At 42.1% G+C, this 21,504-nt stretch overlaps 1 protein-coding gene across 2 annotated transcripts in view; it reads left to right on the top strand.

Annotated features, from left to right (window-relative positions):
• SLC25A13 (solute carrier family 25 member 13) overlaps window positions 1–21,504 on the top strand; it is a 188,159-nt gene that overhangs the window by 104,464 nt on the left and 62,191 nt on the right. Inside the window, exons 6-11 of one of the 2 annotated variants that reach the window (XM_039236270.1) lie at window positions 6,792–6,938; window positions 8,774–8,912; window positions 9,647–9,740; window positions 9,954–10,038; window positions 14,103–14,190; window positions 14,687–14,845. In XM_039236270.1, the coding sequence (XP_039092201.1) occupies window positions 6,792–6,938; window positions 8,774–8,912; window positions 9,647–9,740; window positions 9,954–10,038; window positions 14,103–14,190; window positions 14,687–14,845 (712 nt within the window). The remainder of the gene's footprint in view (window positions 1–6,791; window positions 6,939–8,773; window positions 8,913–9,646; window positions 9,741–9,953; window positions 10,039–14,102; window positions 14,191–14,686; window positions 14,846–21,504) is intronic. The other variant, XM_039236271.1, reaches the window with a different exon arrangement.

A 21,504-nucleotide genomic window follows, 5' to 3' on the forward strand; every position in this document is an offset into this window, starting at 1 on the left:
TTATTAAAGTTTTAGATATTTTTTCTTAAATTTCGTAACTGTACAAAGCATAAAACGTGCAAGCTAGCCAGGGGTCTTTTTTCTTGTTTTGGTGTTCTTGGCTTTATAATATAAATCATCTGGATCTGCTTACTTGTTTTGAAGGTCTGTCGGTCTATTTATTTTTTTGTTTTGTTTTGTTTTGTTTTTGTTCTGATAAATTATCCTCAGGCTGAAGCACAAAACTTGCATGTCTGAATAGAGGTGGAGAGAATTTTTGCATTCAAAATATACCCACTTGAAAATTGGAGATTATTAAGGAAATGACAGGGCTGGAACTATTAGAAGCATGAATGTTAGACCTGAAGTGGTATAACCCCCTCTATATGTTTATTTCTGTACAGCTAGCAATTTTGAAGAGTCTGATTTTTTTCTTTCCCTCCAGCAATCTGAATGGGTGTGTTGAGTAGTTGGAAACTGTGGCAGTAAAAGCCTATTCCATTAATCATCATGCGCCAGAATAGCGGGAACAGAAAACCGTTCACTGGCAAATAAGAAAGAGAAATTGGGCCTCCTTTCATGTGCTTGAGCAGAACTGCCTTCGAGATAGCTGTGCTGCTCCTTGCTCGATGACTTCCGGCCTCAGGTTAAGGACGGCCCTTTCTCCTTAGTCCCCGCTGTCCCCCTCAACAGCACTTTGTGGGCACCCCGTGCCTGGCACCAATGGCCCTGTGCCATCTTCCCAGCTCTCTGGCTTTCCTGCAAGGTCACAGGCCCTCCGTTTTGTTGTCTGTACTCCCCTTTTTATTTTTTTTTTAAATGTTTATTATTTTTGGGAGAGAGACAGAGTACAAGGAGGGGAGGGAAGGAGAAAGAGGGAAACAGAATCTGAAGCAGGCTCCAGGCTCAGAGCCTGATGTGGGGCTCGAACTCATGAACGGCGAGATCATGACCTGAGCTGAAGTCGGATGCTTAACTGGCTGAGCCACCCAGGTGCCCCTGTAGTCCCCTCTTTAGATATCAGTTCCATTTTTTGTCATCTGTCTGCTCTGCATCATATTTGTCTTCTGTGTACTGTGGGATGACCTATCTGTTTTCTGCAACTGTTATTTCTTTCTTCTGGTTTTCCGGAGGCTTCCCCCTAGAAGGAGCAGACAGTCTATGTAGGTAAATAGGTTATGATTGTGGCTCCACAGCCAGATCGTGCAGGTGCCTATCCAGTTTTAGCCTCAGCAGCATGTGACTCTTGGCTACACTTTACCTCATTTTCCCATCTACAAAATGGAGGTGACGATAGGCCCCACCTCCCAAGGCCATTGGGAGGGTTCAAAGAGATGAAACAGGAAAACAGGACCTAGAGCACAACACACTTTAATACTTAACGAATGTTCGCCTTTGCTTTTCTTCCCTCTGAAATCCTGCTATCTCCATTTCCCACATGTACATTTCTGTCTGTACCTCTAGCTTTCTTTAGTTTTTAGTGTTTATTTTTGAGGGAGAGAGAGAGCAAGCAGGGGAGAGGCGGAGAGAGAGAGGGAGGGAGACAGAGAATCCAAAGCAGGCTCCAGGCTCTGAACTGTCAACACAGAGCCCGGGGCAGGGCTCGAACTCATGAACTGGGAGATCATGACCTGAGCCGAAGTTGAGACACTTAACCAACTGAACCACCCAGGATCCCCTGTAGCTCAACTTCTCTTTATAACTTAAACTCGTCTGCTTCAAATTTCTCATGGTGGTCAGCCACCTCATCTCTTTCCCCTTGGGTTGTTCCTTTGTGGTAGATTCTTCTATCTCCCTCATCATCCAGGGTGAGAATTCTTTGAGATCTGTCTTGCTCCATTCTTATATACAAATCCTCACCAAAACAGATTTTCTTAAAATCTCTTTTTCAGTTATTTGTTACAATGCTCTTTATGATTTTACCCAAGGCAGCATATAAGCTAGGGGTTAAAATTCTCATTGTTGGAATCAGACAGTATCTCGGTATAGATCCCGGCTCTGCCGCTTCCTAGCTGTGAGACTTTGGACTCATTACTTAACCTTTCAGAGCTTCAGGGGCCTCTCTGTGAAATGAAGATAGTATCACTTCAGCGAATTATTGTGAGGATTAAATGAAATACCATTTTCGAAGTTTTTGGCATAGCCCCTGTCCTCTAGTGAGGGCTTAGGCATTCAGCTGTTAACACTGTTCTCCTCTCTATCTGGTCTTCTCCCTGTTTTTGTGGACGGTTCAGAATGACTCAGCAGAACCACTGTTCCTTACTAGGCGATTTTTTGAAAGACTCAAAGAACGTACACTGAAAGGGTCTTTGGAGGATTTTAAACCGTTCACCTTGACAAAGAGCAAAGCTACCACTTAGTAAGTGGCTGTCATCCATGACGCGTGGTTTTTACCACCCTCTACGTAGATGTAGCTGGGGCTCTAAGATACATTCTCTCCTAATCCTGCCAGGAGTGTCATGATTGATATTTGAGCTCTTTTCATTCCTGCTCCAAACTTCAGATTTTTGTCATCATAACATATTGCTTCCATAACTGCTTCTCTTAAAAATAAATAAAACAAATTCCTTGACATATATTCCCCAGCCTGTTGTTGGACAGATATTGCCAGTGACTGGAAACGTGCTACTTTACAGTGGAGCCCATTTCATTGTTGAACAGCTGTACAGATTAAATACTTTTGTGTTTTATGCTAAAACCTGATCCCTATATATAGATAGTTTAAAGCAATATCAAGAACTAGTCTAACTTCGTTTTTTACCTGAAGGTCCTTTAATTTTTATATATTTGAAAAGGTTAGTTCTCCCATTGTTCTCTCCTCCTCTGCTCATTTTGGAAATGACCGCAATTTTACATGTGTCCTACACCATGCATACCAAATACTGTCTGCCGCACTTTTATCCCCCTGGGTTCAGATCTGGGAACCATCAGCGTCTTGGATCTACGTGTATGTGTTAGGTTTTCTTCAAGTAGCTTTAGAGGTGTTAGTGAAGAGCTTTGATTTTAAGTCACTCTGCCATCAATAGTGAGCCTGAATATTTATTTCAAAAGTCATTCATTCTCAAATTATTTATAGAATTTCTCTGTGTTGGCTCCCACAGGCCTCCTTATTTGTCTTTCTCTTCCGTAGTCTCTTGCAGTTATAAGTGAGCAAGGCCAGGAGAAGAAAGCTTTAGATTCGGTTTCCGTCTCCACGGTCTCTGCAGTTGTTGGGAGAAACGTCCTAGCACTCTGAGCACACACAAGACTTTTTCCTTAACGAAAAAGTCTCAGAAACGTTATTGTTTTCTCATGAAAATTGGCAATAAAAAATCTAGAGCCTCAAGAATAATTTAAAAGCAAACTGAATTTTTGTCTCTTCATAGTTATTAAGATTCCTGACTGTCAGATGTATTTTGTAGTCAGACTCTTGACAGCAGCATTATGCAGGCTCCCCAGGCGGCGTGCTGAGGCGTTGGGAGCATTGTCAGTGAGCAGAACTGCCTGGGTTTGCGGTCCAGCTTCACTGCTTCCGGAGAGACCTCACTTTCCTCACCTGCTATGATGAAGTTAATAAAATAGTGTCCATTTTCCAGGTTGCTGTGAGCAGCGAGTTTATTACTCTAAAATGCTTTAGAACAGCATCTGGTGCATAATATATGTTCACTAAATGCTGTTAACACGGTTGTTGTTTGGCTGAGGTCATAGCTTCATTTCTTTACCCAGAAGAAGAAACAGTCACAACATAAACAGATGTCCTTCACAAGGCAACCCACATCTCCTGTAGGCTGCTTTTAGTTTGAGGAAACACTTAGCTAATGTTTTCACCATATCCTACTATTTAGAGAACATGTACAGCTAGCTTCTTGTTTTTCCTGAAATTTATGATGTCCTCAGTCTTTCAGAGCTTTTGGAATTGTATCCTAAAGTTGTTCATCATTAGGGTTCAAAACACGTTCATGTTCTGTGATCAAGGAATCCCTGCTAGTAAATGTTTCATCCCGAAGTGTCGGCACAGAAATGGGTAGTGACACCATCCTCGTTACAGATGCACTCCCTGTTCTGCCGTGTGAGCATCCACCCCCACTTTGATGTCTGTTTCCCAAGTTGAGATTCCGAATAGGTTGGTCTTAGTGTTCTGAGGAAATGAAGTGACCAGGAATGCCAAGGAAATGGGGTGCTCAGGGAAAGGGATGCCGTTTTTGGTGTCGTGGTCTGAGGATCCCTAAGACTAGTTGAGTTGTAAGCTAGGAGAAATGATAAATAACTGAACAAACCTTCTGACGTTGTTGAGAGTAATCTTGCCTTACAATAGCTTTAGCAGTAGGTCTTGCAATTCAAAGGGAGACTGTGTTGATTTCCTTTCAATTGAGTACATACCGGGTGTTTAACAGTTGGTTTCTTCCTTCCTCTTAAATTGGAGGCACTTGTACAGAGAACCCCCTTTTGTTCAGTAGAGTGTGATTTGTTCATTCAGTTGGTTTTATAGACTGCCTATCATTGAAGATTATGGATGTGCTTTATTGAGTGCCTAGTATGTCTAAAGCATTCTGCCTCCACCAGTAGAGGGATGAACAGGACATAGTCTCTTTTCCCTGGCAAGGTGAGGGAAACACAGGAATCTAAACAACTGATTCAAGTAAAATGGAATAAGACAAGTCTTATAATTGAGGTTCAAGCAGGGAGCCGCATGATCAGATCAGTTATTTGCAGTTAAGACACCTACTTATATTTACTTAAGTGGTGGCATTTGAGAGAGGAGTATAGACCGGGGTCAAGGTGTGTGGAAGGTCTAGAAGAGCTGAGCATGGGGTACTGGAGACCAGGCTGAGAGTAGCTCCTTATAGGGTCTGGGGTTTAGTGATGTGTAATTGCATGATCTTTAAAAGCTGCCCACGTGGACGTACACTGTGGGCAGTTAGGGATTCTGGTCCAGCAGATAGGGGTGGGAGATATGGATCTGAGAGTCAAGCCTTCTGAGAAATCCTTAAGGCTTAGGGGACTAGAGTGAGGAGACTTGAGGACAGAGGGCTGACAGATGCCTCCCATTTGAGTGGAAGTGCTACCATGGGAGGTAAGGGACCCATAAGAGACTTTGGGCAGGGCAGGCTTGGATCAGAACTAGCAGATGCTGTGACTGAGAAGAGGCTTTTGAATAGGGTAAGAACTCTGATTCTTACTAATGTATTATCTTTTAAAATTTATTATTGTAGACATTTTTAAATTATACATAAGTAGAAAAGTATATTATACTGTGACCCACCATGTCCCCATTGTGCAGCTTCAATTATTATCACTATTTTACCAAGCTTCCTTCATCTCCCACCTTTCAGGGGGAAAAGAAGATAGATAGAGCACTTTTAAGCACCGTCAGGCTGTGTCACTTGCTGTGCTTTAGTTTGCAGTATGTCATAAGGATGGTTTTTTAAATACTACTCTAAGTCATTATCTAGCCAAAGTTTAAAAGAATAGTATTCTCTATCAGCTAATTAAACTTCTTTTTGTTTAAATAATTTGAAGTCCTTGAAAGCCACATCAACGGTGCTTTTTAATTCCCTAAAGATTAGATCTCACTCTTTATTTTCCCTTTTATTTTTTATTTTTTTGAGAGAAAGGGGGGTGGAGAGGGAGAGAAAAAAAATCTCAAGCAAGCTCTTCACTGTCATCACAGAGCCCGATGCAGGGCTTGAACCCACGAAACATGAGATCATGACTTGAGCCATAATCAAGAGTCTGACGCTCAACCAACTGAGCCACCCAGGCACCTGGAGATTAGATCTCACTCTAAGGACTCATTTGGGAAATGGGCAGTGTTGTGAGAGAGATAATAAAATGCGGTCTGCGGAAGGGATGCCTCTCCTACATGGCACATGATGGGTTTTGACGGGAGGCTGTTTATTTTCTATATATACTTACTTCCTGTGAATAGTGCTGGACATTTAAATCAGGCTTCCTATCTTTAGATCCTATGATTTACAATAGTGGTACTGCTACAGGTGTGCCACCTCTGACCCACATACCATCCAGTTCCTAATTCTGGAGCAGGGGCCCTTTTTCGGGACCAGTGGGCCTCTCTGGAGACTTTTTTGTTTTTCTTTCTAAGGAAGCTTCATGCCCAGTGTGGGGCCCAAGACCTGAGCTGAGATCGGGAGGCAGACGTGTAACCAGTTGAGCCACCCATGCGCGCCTGCCAGAGGCATTTTTTTCCTGCTGTTACGCTCTTGGGTGTGAAGGGACTACCATCATCTAGTGGAAGGAGACAGAGGGATGCACAGGGCAGCTCCCCATGACAAAGGCTTAACCTGCCCAAGGTACCAAAGGCATCAAGGTTCGGAAACTACATGTTAGCAGAATAGCATATTCCAGAGGAGAACCACCCTTTTTGGTTTGGTGTTATGTCACACATTTGTGTAGCAGGTTACTAATAAGAATTTTTCTGTCTCCTTTGGAGGGAGGTTAATGTCCTCAAGATGTTTTTCATTGGATCACCTGCATCACCAAAGTTGGGTTTGGACATACCTTTGAACCTACCAAACTTCATTCCAATTTTTATTTTCTTTGTGTCCTTGGACTCTAGCAGAGCATGGAAGTGATTTGGTTTCTCTGGGTAGGAGATTTAAGGTAGAATGCATTTCTTCATGAACAAGACATGTTCATAGGTCTGAGGAAAGTTCTCTCTGTGGAAGAAGATGATAGCTTGAAGGTGTTATTTAACAAGTAGGTGAGTTGTGTTAAATCAAGATATAATCTGTATTTCTTCACCCTAATTTGCAATTGAGCAGATTTTTGTAGTAATTGAGAAACTTAAGTTATTCCACTTTCATTTTTTGTAGGAAATACAGTTGGAGCATGCAAAGCAAGCCTTTGTGCAAAGGGACAATGCCAGGACTGGAAAAGTTACAGCCATTGACTTTCGAGACATCATGGTCACCATCCGCCCCCATGTCTTGACGCCTTTTGTAGAAGAATGTCTAGTAGCTGTAAGTTGTAACTTGCCCTAATGAAGCGGTGTATATTACCTGTCAAAAGCTCAGTAAACAAGGATTTTAAAACAATTCTTAAAAAATACGTAGAGTTTTTTCAGTTTAAAACACTAACATTTTCTTAATGTGATCCCATATATTACCAGACTTAGAAACAGAGTATGTTTTGGCTAGTTTTAGTGTGTAGGTTGATTTGGTACCTGGATAACACGGACTGTCTCAAAGAAACTTATTAACTGGTTTTAAGAAAAAAAGTAAAAACAACTTTATAATTTCATGTTAATTTTGCTTTATATCTGGAGGTATGCCCAATGCTAATCTTCTCTTTTATCTGTTCTCCGAGACAAAACATTAAAAAAAAATAGTGCACGCAGGTGTATTTCTTTGGTCAACAGAACAGAAACTGTAAACTTTAGATTCACTCGTTCATTCACCGTGTGTGTGTTGAGACAGCAGTGGCATGTAGGATGGGCGGGGCCCTGTCCTGTGTTGTAGCTTCCATTTTTAGTGGGGCGCCCAGCCCCTCTCCTTACCTCACTGACCTGAAGGTGTCCTATGACATTCTCTGCTGGAGGTTCCCAAGCCTTGGTCACAAGCATAAGAATCTCCAGGGATGCTTAGGAAAAGTACAGATAACTAAGTTTTCTTCCAGGCCTCCGGATTTATCATCTACAGGTGGTGAGGTCCTAGAATCTAATCTCAAAGCTTCCCAGGTCATTCTGACGGTCACGCCGTTTTGGAAACCCTTACACTGTGCTTTGGTAGTCTCAGGGAGAAGACTTTTGGGGTGTTTTCGCCATGCTCTGGGTTTCCCAGAATGCTTTACCATAGGCAGGAACTCAGGGTAGCTTTTCACTTTTTTTCTCCCCTGGTGCCTCTTTTTGGAGGCACGGAAATCTGACAAGGCCTTTTCCACTCTGGCACCGTGTTAATCTAACTCCCTTTCTTTCTTCCCGCTGCCCTTCGCTACTCCACTTTAAACTCTTATGTCAGCTATTTTAAATGATTACTAAGTGAAGATTTATGTGGTTGCTACCTTATAAAGAAGTGCTTTCCTAATAAAAATATTTTGCCTTGTTAGGGAAGGATAGAATTTGAAACCCCAAACTGAAGTTCCATTCATAATGGACGTGATATCTGTTTCCCTCTCCCCCCACCCTTGTGAAAAAAAAATACGGTTTCTTACAAATTCTGATTATCAGAATCCTGGCCAGTTTTAACTCCCATCAAAGCATATGACATCTCATAATTTTACCGTAATATGCTTGTTTGCTAGAAATCCCACCGATGTAAAGTCTGGACTTAAATGAGTATTTATTGCTAGTTATAAGTAACGTGACAGATCATGATATTAATGGTAGCTTGACCACTTTTCATACTGTGTTTGTGTTGGTATAATATAGTTTTACATATATAAGCACACACACGTGTACATGCGTAGAGTGTAGTTGTGCATGTCTGAGCCTCTCAGAATTGCTCATTAGATGAAATAAACAAACTTATAAAACATTTCCAATTGAAATTTGAACTCTGTAAATTACTACTGGCCCTGTTGTTATAATCCTACACACGTATTTATTTAGTTTTCCAGGACTTGTGTGTGGAGAATATAAGCTCTGGTCATGATTAGTTGCAGTTACTTTTAAAATGCACTTATAGCTTTTTTTTTTTTTTATGTGAAAAGAAAATACTTATGGCCATTTCTACTTATACATGCATTCTTGATTACTTCTAAAACTCTCATTTGATATATGTACTTCAGAATCTTCTTCATTCTATAAATCTTTCGTTTATTGTTCTTCTCCCATTTCTTATTTTCCCCTTATTTTGAGGCTGCTGGAGGTGCTACATCCCATCAAGTTAGTTTCTCCTATTTTAATGGATTTAATTCGCTCCTTAACAACATGGAACTCATTAGAAAGATCTACAGCACTCTGGCTGGCAACAGGAAAGATGTAGAGGTGACTAAGGGTGAGTGAGAATAAATCTGAATTTTTGCCTACAGGTATCTTGGTACATTATTATTAGGGTGAAGAAGGCAACCGAGAGTTAATGTAATAGATTTTTCTATCCCATTGACACATATTAACCATATGTTACATGTGTGTTCTCCATTCTTTGATGGGACAAACAAAAGCAAAAGTCTTCAGCAGGTTTTAAATAAACTGAAGACAGTCTTTGAATGAGGGGACCATGCAAAATTTCTTAAATGTTTTCAAATCATGCTAAACCTGAGCTGAGTTTTCAGCCTTCAAAAGTACATGAGGAATTCCATAAGCTTAATACTGGTGACAACCTCAGAACAAGGTATCAGCATTTTAATGGGATTCTTTTTTTTTTAAACTGAGAAGTCCCTTAAGAATTCCACAGTGTCATTAATATAACTTCCCAGGACTGATGCCTGTGTAGTTTCGTAGCTGCTTCCTTGTTTTCTCGGACCTGCAATTTGAATAACATACTGTGTCGTTTATTCATAACCTTCAGATGAGACACCAAGCTTTTAAAGTCAATATTAGAGAAATTATTCGGCACACTTCTTCCAGACAAATGAAAGAATTGCAAAAATTCTTATCCTATTTGGATTTACTTGAATTCTGTGATAGTAAAGTTGTGTGATGTTCACTCATTCCAGTGCCTTGAGTTAACACTGCATTTAGCGGCTCTTCCTTGTTGAGTCTTTCCCTTTTAACTCTTTTTCCATACAGAGGAGTTTGTTCTGGCAGCTCAGAAATTTGGTCAGGTTACACCCATGGAAGTTGACATCTTGTTTCAGTTAGCAGATTTATATGAGCCACGGGGGTAAGTTGGCCTTTTTTTTTTTTTCTAATTAGCTTAATAAAAGGAGGTTAGGAGTTGGGGGTGGGAGGAGGGCAGCAAACTGGGAGAAAAAGAAGCCAAATTAAAGAGGACTCTGAAATATGGGGGCGGAAAAAAAGGAACGTTTTAAAATTCCATACTGAAAATAAACTTGTATTTTGTTGTTGTTTGTGCCTGTTTTTTGTTCCCCTCCAGACGTATGACCTTGGCAGACATTGAACGAATTGCTCCATTGGAAGAGGGGACTTTGCCTTTCAACTTGGCTGAGGCCCAGAGGCAGGTGGGCAAAGGGAGCAAACTTGCTTCCTTATGTTTCTTTAGTAGAGCACCCCCAGACCCTTTCTACTTGCTGGTGCCTTGTTGGCACAGGTATCTGACCTTCCAATTTAACACTCCAAGAATCCAGACAATTTCAAAAGGCTGCAAAGAGAAATTACTTTAGAAAGGTTCTGGTTAATAGACACTAGTTACTTTCCAAGATGCGGTGATTCCCTAACTGCATGGAAATCTGTCTTCGCACCCGCGCCCCGCCCCGCCCAAAAATAGACAGAAGCTCTTTTCCTCTCTAAATCTTATGTTGAGAGAGTGGGACAGGAGTTCCGTTTTGGTGTCACTGTCCCGGTGAAGCAGCGCGTGGCTCACAAAAAGCCGTCTTTGCTCCGAAGAGAAGACCTTCATCAGCTCATCGTGTAACTGCCGTGCCTCCCGGTTTTCTGGCTATCAAAATGAGATAATTTTGTTTAGTCTGGAGTAATAGTTTGAAGGCTCTTAGACTTCTTTTCTCTGCGAAAGGATTCATAAGTTATGTGGAAACAATTTGAGGAATGCTAGATTTTATTTTATGGTTAACAGAAACCAATCTCTTGAAGTCATGAGAGTCAGAAACAAGACACGGCCCCTCCTCATTTAACTCTCGCTCGACTCTCTATAGATCGGGATTAGAGAATAAAAGCTTTCATAGCATGTGTTGTGCTTACACGATGTTTGTAAAGTAAATCCAGTCACAGACGAGCGTCGTTTCAGAAAAATACCTCCTTTAAGGCAAAGCCATCTCTGAATCCTGTGAGACTTAACAGTTTTTGGCTCGGAGCTCTGGGTCTGTACAGAGACGCCAGTGTGACCACAATGGGTTGATGCGGGCTGCATTTTTAGGACTGGCAGGCCTCGAGCCAGCACCCCTCCTTTCAGCTCCCCCCACCCCCAACACCGAATGCACTGGCGAGTTTTGTGTGCGGCGTGTAACTCAAAGTGGTGGGTGTGTGCTCAGTAAATCCTAACTAGGCACCTCTGGAAAACCAGCTGGCTGTTGTTAAAAGAGGGAGCCGATTTCCCCGAGTGCAGGAGAGAGAACTGTATAATCACGTGCAGAGGTAGAAGCAACATTGCTCTCCTCCCTTTGATTTTTAAACACTGCTTACCAGATGATTATCTCTTCGTCTCTGTGCGACCGGCTGTCGTAGAAATTTGGGGATTAAAAAAAAGCAGAGGTTGGGGCGCCTGGGTGGCTTAGTCGGCTAAGCGTCCGACTTTCGCTTAGGTCATGATCTCGCGGTTCGTGGGTTCGAGCCCCGCGTCAGGCTCTGTGCTGACTGCCAGCTCGGAGCCTGGAGCCTGTTTCAGTCTGTGACTCCCTCTCTCTCTGACCCAACCCTACTCACGCTGTCTATCCCTCTCTCCTAGAAATAAATTTAAAAAAACATTAATTTAAAAAAAAAAGCAGAAAAAAAAAAAAGCAGAGGTTTTTTTTCTTTTCTTTTCTTTTCTTTCTTTTTTTTTTTTTTTTTAAAGATTCCTTCTGTTCTCCAGCTGGCAGGGGTATCCCACAATTTTTCCTTCCTGCTCTCTGTGACTTTTGAGAGGTTTTGATGGGTGCTTGTTGATACTGGCCATGCAAGGGTTAGATGAGATTGATGAGATTTACAGCAGGAAACGATTGGCTGCGACTTAGAGGTTTAGAGCAATTCACAGCGGCCTTGCCTGGAATATTCTTTACTATGTGGACACCAGTAGGCCTGACAGCATTGACAGGACTCAAGCGATGGAGGTCATCCACCTGGTAGGCGCTGTGCTAGCCTTTGTCCTCAACAGAGACATGCGGGAATGGGACTCCTTCTTGTCTCATGAGCTTACTAGATTTTGAGCTTCCAAAAAGTTAAATGAAAGTCTGGGATTTCATTTATTTTGTCTTTTAGATGAAGAATTAGTGGTAGCTGTACATCCGCCACCCCCACCCCTATCCATTATTTTCAAAATATGTTCACTCATTATTTTGATGCCTGAACCTTTCTGAGTATTGCCTGTTTATATCTACATAAAAAGTAGTGCCTTTCTTATGGATGCATTGGTCAAAATGAGGGTACTCGTGATTTCCATCTATGTAGAGATAGAGCTAGAAATACCCCGTGGCATTTGCAGAAGAAACGTTTTACGTTCCTGAAAGATTCGTATTTCTATGTAAACGAGTTTTCAGTTAAATGACTGTAAGGGAGATTCCAAGTTATCTCATTGTATTAGAATTGTGTTACACTGACAGCTGTTGATAGCTGGGGTTGGTAATTATTTTCATTATTCACGTATTTTAATTATCGTGACTTTTGGAAAAACAAATTTTATTGAATGTATTTCTTCATTCAACAGGTATTTATTAAGCACCAACTATATGCCACCCTCATTTGACAACTTTATGTGACATAAAATTAGTTTTGTTTATGTAGACAGAAAAATGCAGTGCTCTAAGATGTTCTGGCATCAAAACCAGAGAGAGCACAGTAAAAGTTATAGGTCCAGAGAACAATAAAATCACAACTGATTAGCCTGAAGTGTGAATTTAGAAAAACCATAAAAACGAGGAGACAGTAACAATGACCTGCAAGACAACCTCCTTGTCGGGGCCACTGTAAATATTTTGAGTTATCTTTGAGTATTGGGAGCGCCAAAATGTTACAGTGTTTTTATATACGTACACATACCCACAAACAATTTTAAATAAAAATAACATCATATTGCACGCAGTCTTTAACATTTTTCTTAAAGGATTATCATGAAATATTTCTAACGTTAACAAACGTAAAAAGAACCATATCCTGAATACCTGTCTACCTGCTGGTTTTCTTTTTAACCTGTTTTCACCTTTTAATACATTATGAACATTTTTCTTAACTTTAAATAATTCTTTTGCAACAACATATAATTTCATTTTAAGGTTATAACATTGTTTAAAGTTTGTTTGTTTATGTGATCTCTACACCCAGCGCAGGGCTCAAATTCATTCCCCTGAGATCAAGAGTCTCATGTCTCCAACTGAGCTAGCAGGGCTCCCCAAGACAGCAACATTTAAAAAAATTTTTTTTTTATGTTTTATTTATTTTTGAGAGAGAGAGAGAGAGACAGTGCAAACAGGGGAGGGTCAGAGAGAGAGGGAGACACAGAATCCGAAGAGAGGCTCCAGGCTATGAGCTAGCTGTCAGCACAGAGCCCGACGCAGGGCTCGAACCCATGAACCGCGAGAACGTGACCTTAGCCGAAGTCAGACGCTTAACCGACTGAGCCACCCAGGTGCCCAAGACTGCAACATACTTAACTGGTCCTCTGTTACTGGACATTTAGGTTATTCTCAGGGCTTTTGCTCTTAAAACAGTATTGCTTTTTAACATTCTGATAGCTTGATCCTTGTTTACATACATTCATGATTATTTTCTAGTCTGATTTCTTATAAGTAGAATTGTGGGGGCAAAGGTTATATATAAGAGTTTGGGTGTATATTAACAAGTTTCTCTTCAGATTTATTCTAGATTAAATGGCAGGTTTGAGAAGCCCCATTTTTATCATTCTTGCCAGGCTGGGTGTTGCCATTGGAAAACAAACTGTGGTGACAGATGGTGGTTACATTTATCATGGTGAACACTTCACAGTGTACCTCAGTGTCGTTTTGTACCTGAAACTAATATATCGTATGTTGACTACACTTCACTAAAATGAATAAACAAAAACCTCCCAAACCGGCCAGTTTGCTTGATGATGAACGATGCCTCATTAATGTTTTTAAGTTTGTATCTCCTTCATCACTAATAAGAATTAAACATTTGAAAATAGGTTTATAACATTTGGTGGGGGATACGAAGTGGTTTTCATTATGTTCAAATTTGATTTTCAGCACTAACAACAGTAATAGCTTTTCATTAATTAGAACAACAGAATCTAACCCTACTTTCCTCTTTGATGTTTCAGTTTGTATCCTGAATTTGGAACCCAGTGGGCAATTTAAAAAAAATCCTATGTGCTGATTTCTGTTCTGTCCTTCTTTCTGTCTCCTGTCTCCCCTCTCCGATTCCCGTGTGTGCAAAGAAGAAGGCCTCCGTCGACTCGGCCCGCCCGGTCGTCTTGCAGATTGCAGAGTCAGCCTACAGGTTTGGTCTGGGTTCCATTGCTGGAGGTTAGTCATGGATGAGTGCAAATTTTTCATTTCTATTATGCCTCTGATTGTTTTTCCTCTGATTTTCCACCTTGCAGTATTAAAGGACAAAGCCTTCTTTGGTCTTTCCAGGCCAGTTACCTGTTTTCACCTCTGAGATGGAACAAGAGCAAAGGGAACGTCCCCCCATACCTGCATATGATCAGGGACTTCGAAGTGGCTTTTTCTCTTACTTATCTACAGATAGGCTTTTTTTTTTTTTTTTTTTTAAGATGGGTGAATAATAAGGTTAGGCTGTAGGTAATGAGTTTTTGTAACTTTGAACTTCTATGACATCATTTTATCAGAGACACTTGAATGAAAATCCACAATTGTTTATTAGGAAAATTAGTACAGTTCTAAAATCTGTACATGCAGAATTTGTTTCTTTCCTTCATGAGGCTTCTCTTTGATCACCTTCCCCTTTCCTCTGACTAACCTTTCTTGCTTCTGAAATACCGATGTTACTTGATTTTAGCTGTCGGAGCCACTGCCGTGTATCCTATCGATCTGGTAAAAACTCGAATGCAGAACCAACGATCAACCGGCTCTTTTGTGGGAGAACTTATGTATAAAAACAGCTTTGACTGTTTTAAGAAAGTGCTACGCTATGAAGGCTTCTTTGGACTGTATAGAGGTTAGTGCCATGTGCTAAATCTGTGTAAGGTGAACTAGTAGCCGAAAGTTTGGTTTTTCATCTGTGTGTCTGAAATGTATTAGGGAGACTGCATTACAGTGGAAATGTAGCAGATTCTCAATTATCCATGCTAATGGGAGGAGGCTGGAGGCATCTAGGGCATGGCTAATCAAAACAGCCCATAATCTGAAAGCCATTTATATTGCTCTGTAGTACGTTTTATTTCTTAAAATAATTATTTTTTTTTTTATAAATATCTTCAGTGGCTTTTTTAAAAGGCTCATATTGTTTGTCTTCTTGAAAGAACTCCACTCACCACCTAAGAGTGGCATTTTGGGGACAGGACTGAGCCTGCTGGGAATATTGACTGTCCTTGAATATACTACATACAAGTCTGTCAAGCGGGTAACCAGGAGTTCACTGAAGCCCTCGTTTACTGCCTCTTAATTAAAGTTGCTCCTTCCTTCCTCTGATTCTGTCCCCAGCGGAGTTGATTCACATAGCACTCTAACATGTGGTCCTGTCCCGCTTCATCTAAGTCCTATCCTTCAGTCATCTAAGGGTCACAAAGCAGTGAGAACAGTAACAAGATGTATGTCATCACTAATTGAAAAGATCCCACAGATCCTGACTACCTTTCCATTGGCATTGGCCTAAAGAGGCTTGCCTTGGCTTCCCAACCTTTCTGTATTGCCTTAGAGAAAGAGAAAAGAAGAATTTTGCATCAGCTATAGTATTGCAAGGCAGTTCAAGCTGAGGCACTTTGTCATTTGGCAGCTGCACTACTGGCGGGGTCTTCCCTGCCTTCCAGTGCTTGCTGTAGAAGAAAATAGTATTTTAGTTCTCTTCAGAGACAGACCTTGAAACTGGCAGTCATGGAGACCTGGGCCTGTAGGCCTCTTCTGCCATCTGCTGACTCAAGTCTTCATCTTAAGCACCCAAGTTTAAAAAAAGGAAGACCCCTCTTGAAATCTCTCACCTTAGAAACTAAGAGGTTTTAAACTCCAGAGAAGTTCCAGTTTGCAGGTTCTATTGTGTAGGTAGATAACTCCCATCAAAGGCCTTTTGATCTTTTCTCTGCCCTCTTTCTCTCACCCCCTGCCTCTTCTTACAATCTGGAAGGTCTTTGACCCCAGGTGATTGATGATGACCCTTGCAGGGTCACTGCCTTCCATTTGAAATACTTTTCTCTCCTGGTGACAACAAACCTCACAAATGAAATGTCTCCCAAGTAGTACAAGGTTAATGTCACAGTGCCTGCTTTGCAGTGATTCAGGCAAAGGCTGCCACCTTATCTGTTGCTGTGGGTTTTCTGCCAGGAGAGCTTTTGAGCCTCAAGCCAGAAGGACGATTGAGCCTTGCCATTGCTTCACAGACTACTTTTATGGCCTTCCCTTGGTATTGAATTTAAATGTCAAGAGTGCCTTTAGGGTTGTGAGAAATACTTTTTGTCTTGCTGAATTTCTTTGATATGCTTGTGTTGACCTGGTTTGATTTAATGTTGAGTTCCTTCTCTTTCCTCTTTGACCCAGGTGACAGATCTTGATTCTTGGTTGCATCCGGATTTTCTTCCTTGACCTGTTCTTTTAACCCCATAGATAGAACAGCTTAAAGAATACCTGAGTACTGACTGCCAAGCCAATAATGCAGGCCAGCCCACAAACCTCTTGCTATTTCAGTGATTATATGTGTAAGATGAAGGATGGGGGCCTGGTTTTAACTATCAAGAGAAGGGGAATGAGCCTGCCTGTTAGAGACAGAGATTCACTTTGAAAACCAAAGAAGCAGTCCTTACCTTTTTCTGGCTTAGAAATAGCCATTTATCTCACTTGTTTTGGGTTCCTGAACCATAATGGGCTCTCCATCAAAGGATGCTAAGTAGACTGTGAGTTTAAGATTAATTCTGGGAGTCATCTATGTTTATTTCCTCTTGATTTCCTCTATTTTCTAGTAAATGATTTTAAAGCAACACATGTACTCTAAAACCTTGTTTGACTCTGTTGTGTAGTTTGGATCTTGAGAGAAAAGAGATGATTGGCAGTTCAGGGTTTTAAAAAAATGACTTATAATCTTGCTTCATAAAAATGACCTGTTCTTCTTATTGACTGGATGGGAACCACTTCTTCTGTTCCTTGCACATAATCATTAATTAATAATTATATGTAACCACTTATTGTAGATGCTAGTCACTGGGCAAGAGAGAGCAGATGAAAATGGGAATCTGTCAATACTGGCAAAAATTATAATAGAAACAACAAAGACCTGAAGTATTCCTGGGATTCAGTATTGTAACCCATGTGTACGAAATCAAGATAGAATGCAGCCTACATGTGATTCTTTGACTATAAATTTCTCATTACATGTAATTTTACAGTTTAAAACTTTTATTCTAGGGGAAACTTAAATTTCAATTTTGGGAATTTAGAATTGCCTCTGATAACACGTCACCTAGCAGGATGTGAGAAGGTGTCAGAGGACATCTTGGATTTGTAAACATGTTTTGAAATATTGAGTCTATTTTTCTGCATCAATACATATATAAATTGGTAATATTTCCTGAATAGTATAATTTGGGAATGTTGCATAAGTAAGGTCTCTCCCCCTAATTTAAAATTATATTTTAGAAAAAGAGTTGGCAGTTAAGCCTGAAAGAAGGTGCTTGCAGGATGTATCTCTTAGGAAGTTACTAAGCGTCTCTCTCCCTCTGTTTTCTCCTTTTCTTTCCATAATGAGAATCTAGCTCTCTATAAAGGGACACTGTTTTCGTACTGAGAAGTAATTACTCGTGGCACTACTAGAATGAAGGTTGTTTCTAAGGAACCCCTGAGCACACTCCACGGCAGGTTGTTTTTCGCTTTCCTGTCTCTGGCAGTCGCCAGCATCTGCCTGCAGTCCTGGAGGTTATCCAGTGGTGCATAGGGAGCACACTGGGATCCTGCCCCAGCGGCCAAAGGAGACTGCTAATGCAGCTGTGGGGAATGTCAGCAACTGCAGCAACTGTCCTCGGAGGAGGACTTGGGGCGGTCCTGTGCCCCACCCCCGCCCCTGAGAGCCATGAGTCATTTTAGTATTGGAGGCTTTTTAGGTATGACTATCCATGACTCTGTACAGCTCCCTGTCCCCTTGTCTCCGGGAGTCTCTTATTAGGGGGCAGGGGGATCAGCAAGGATCCCCTTGGAAATCCTATGAGACTGACTCTGCAGACCTCCATTATGTAGACTGCTTTCTCTACAAAAAACCGATTGATGTTCCAAGGATTTTCTGTAGTTTTTGAAAATTAGGCCCCCAGACTGAGTCTATCTGTATGGAGGGAAATAACACCCAAAATAATCCAGATCTCCCTGAAGTCACTTATAGAAGTCTTCCTGTGTTTCCTCCCTACTCCCCAGCTTGATTTCATGCCAGAAATTAAGGTGTTTAAAATTCTTAATGAATTACCTGATGATAGTTCCTTTGGTTTCAGTGAGCCACATGACCAAATGAGTCAGTTATTGGCCTGCTATGGACTTGACGTACTAAAGAGAGAAACAATTGTGGGTCACCTGGGTGGTTCAGTTGCTGAAGCGTCCGACTTTGGCTCAGGTCATGATCTCATGGTTCATGAGTTTGAGCCCTGTGTTGTACTCTGTGCTGACAGCTCGGAGCCTGGAGCCTGCTTCAGATTCTATGTCTCCCTCCCTCTTTGCCCCTCCCCAACTGCTCTCTCTCTCTCTCTCTCAAAAATAAATAAATAAAAACATCTAAAAAAATTTAAAGAGGAAGCGATTGGGTAATCATTCCCAATTAAGTGCCCTTGCCAGTCCAGGAATAACTAATTTCCGCCTTTAAACTTTGCTATACTCTCCTCCCTCAGATGCTTCAGGTAAGGAGATGAGCAGCCTTAGAAATTGGAAAGTGCTTGGAGGAGGACTTTTGGGGGAGAATGACGTATTCAAGAGAAATCAGAATCCACAAGAAATACTTCTTAAAGGAAGGTTTTTGTTTTGTTTCTGTTGGTGGGAGAAGCCATAAAGAAAATCTGCCAGAAAGAGAAATTAGATCATTTCATGAATTGAACTTAATTTGGAGCACTGGTTACAGTGAGGTAACTAGCAAAAAAAAAAAATTTAATTAGACTATTGATTGTTGCAAAGTCTTATTAAATGGGTCTATTTCAGGTTGTCTGTGTAGTGCAAAAGCAGTCGTCTTCCATCCTGGAATGTTCTCAAGGTGACATCTAGAGGATATTGTAGTGATATCTCAGGAAGTTATTGATATGTTTGCGTTCTGGAAGGAAGTTTTGTCAGACAGCTAATTTAAGCAAGGCCTCTTGTGGTTAATGTCTCTATAGAAGAGATTACCCAAATTACATGAGTCTATGGTGAAATTCCTTCTTGCGTAATTCGTGTGGATAAAAATAAATTAAAAAAAAAAAAATCTAGCACCAAAATAAAAGGACTGGAGTTTCTACAACTGTTTTGTATAACTTAAGAACGCATGTGTTTTGGAACCAACTGAGTCCTTGAACTGCACGGAGTCTTGGGTGTCCATCCATGTCCAACGAAGCTTCTTAGGAGCACGAACTAGACGGGTTTGAGCCTTATTTATTTATTTTTTTTTTCAGTCAGTTGTTGCATTTTTAATTTAGGGTAATAAGGTTTTGAAAAGATCAGAAGGCAGATGTTTGTTTCTAGGAAACCGTGAGCTTGGATAATCACATCTGCAGAAATCTACAGTGAGCCAACTGTACTGAGCACAGGGTGTTAACGTGGGAGGCAGAAATAACACAAAGTCAGACCAAGGTGGGTGGGTGCATTGTCAGAGGCCTGACAGGGCCAAATGAAAACGGCGGCGAGCTTAGAAACTTGGGAAAGATGATGAAAAGATTGAAACGAAGCCCAGCAAAGAAAAGGTTGAGTGAGGTAGCTCTGGGCCTCTAGAATGGTCATTTATAACCAGCTGCTGCCATTGCTGAGGCTGAAGCAAGGGGAGCAGATGAAACTTCGGCAGCAAGGAATTAGTTGAGCTGGAAGGATAGGTAAGCAGGAGTTGCCGTGTACCAACCAGAGTGAAAACCTGAAGGAGGGTGATTTGACCTTTCTTCCCAATGATCTTCACTTCTAGGAAACCAGCCCCAAAACAGAGGAAGAGTCCAAGGAACTAAATCCTTCCTAGCCTATAATCAGTATCATTGGTTCACATTTTGACACTTAGTCTCTCAAAGGCATCCTGAGCCATGGCTGAGATATCAGATGGTTCTTGACATGTGCAGTAAAACACATAACCCAGACGAGCAATGATTCAAATCTGAACGTCTGCACTGTGTCCCCTCCCCTGCTGTTTCCCCAGCTCCACTGCATAGTCACCTTGGGGTTACCCGCCCCCCCCCCCCCCCCCACACACACACACAAGAGCCCACTCCAGACCTGGAGTGAGCTCAGGGCTCTGAAAGGGGATAGCCAGTTGGGGAGGGGGGTGGAAACGCCTCATGCCTCGGGGCAATATGAGTCAAAGGCGGACAGACGGGCGGTTGGAGGAGGAGGGAGGAAAGAAAGCTTGAACAAGTGAAGAGAGAAGGCCATGGAACTAGGAGCAGGAATAAAAGCTGTGAGACCGGGCGTGCAGAGTGCTGATAGCTCCCGAATGAAGGGTAATCTGATGTTGAAAGCAAGGAGGGGCTCCCTGGGAAGATGAGGGCAAGTGTGGTGGCCCCTGCGGGGAGGTCAGGGGGGTAAGAACGTAACATTGGAGGGGTTTCCTCTGGGTTGAAACTAGATAACACAAGAAAGTGTGCTTCATGTGCCTTTTGCTAGAGCAGCGCGGATAGTTTATGCTCTGATCTCCCCTACTGAACCCTGCTGCCCCTCTCTGCCCTGAGTGCCTTCTGCCCCATGGGACACGCTCTGCATTACCTCTGTCCAGGCTGGGCTTGTTTTAGTCTGACCTGAGACAAGGATGCTGCCCCGGTTATGGAGATTGTTCCTTGTTGTGGCCCCTCGGCGTCTGTGCCCCCGCCTGTCTCATCCAGCCACACAGCCTGGCCTGTCGGGATGGCTTCCGCACGGTGGCTACCCTCGTCCGTGCACTGTCCGCCCAGCTCCTGCCCCGCTGCTCCACCTGAGCCCAGTCCCCAGTGTGTTCCCAACTCTGACTTGTTCACCAGCTCATAACCTGCCACTTGGGCCCGCCGTTCAGTGCCTTCATTCTTTTAAAGAGCCTCATATTCAGGATCCAGAGAGCGAGAAATCTGAGAGCGAGCGAGCACATGCACGCATGAGAGAGAGGGGTGGAGGCATGATGTGTATGTCCACCACATATCCACCCTCCTTCTGTTGTGTGAAGGGGCCGACCCGTGCATGGTGCTAGCCCAGTGCCAGGCGGGACCCAGAGAAAGGTCCTGGAACAGCCTAGGCCAGAAGAAAAGCCTTTGCAGAGCAAAGAAGAACATTGGAGCCGTAGGTCTACCAGGGCGAACAGGGAAGAGCAGAGCACGCGGGGGCTTCAGTGAGGTGTTGGGGCTGAATTCCACTGCGTGCCGTTGCATGGTCACCGAACCCTTAGTGATTTGGGACCAGCTGCTTCGCCTTCCTAGATTCCAGTTTCCGTGAAGGAAGAGGATAGTGATGATGGTGATGTTGATGAAGATAAAAACAGACAACAACAAAAATCACTTCTGTGGT

This window comes from Hyaena hyaena, unplaced genomic scaffold (genome assembly GCF_003009895.1).
Source record: "Hyaena hyaena isolate Hyena2069 unplaced genomic scaffold, ASM300989v1 scaffold_109, whole genome shotgun sequence".
NCBI lineage: Eukaryota > Metazoa > Chordata > Mammalia > Carnivora > Hyaenidae > Hyaena > Hyaena hyaena.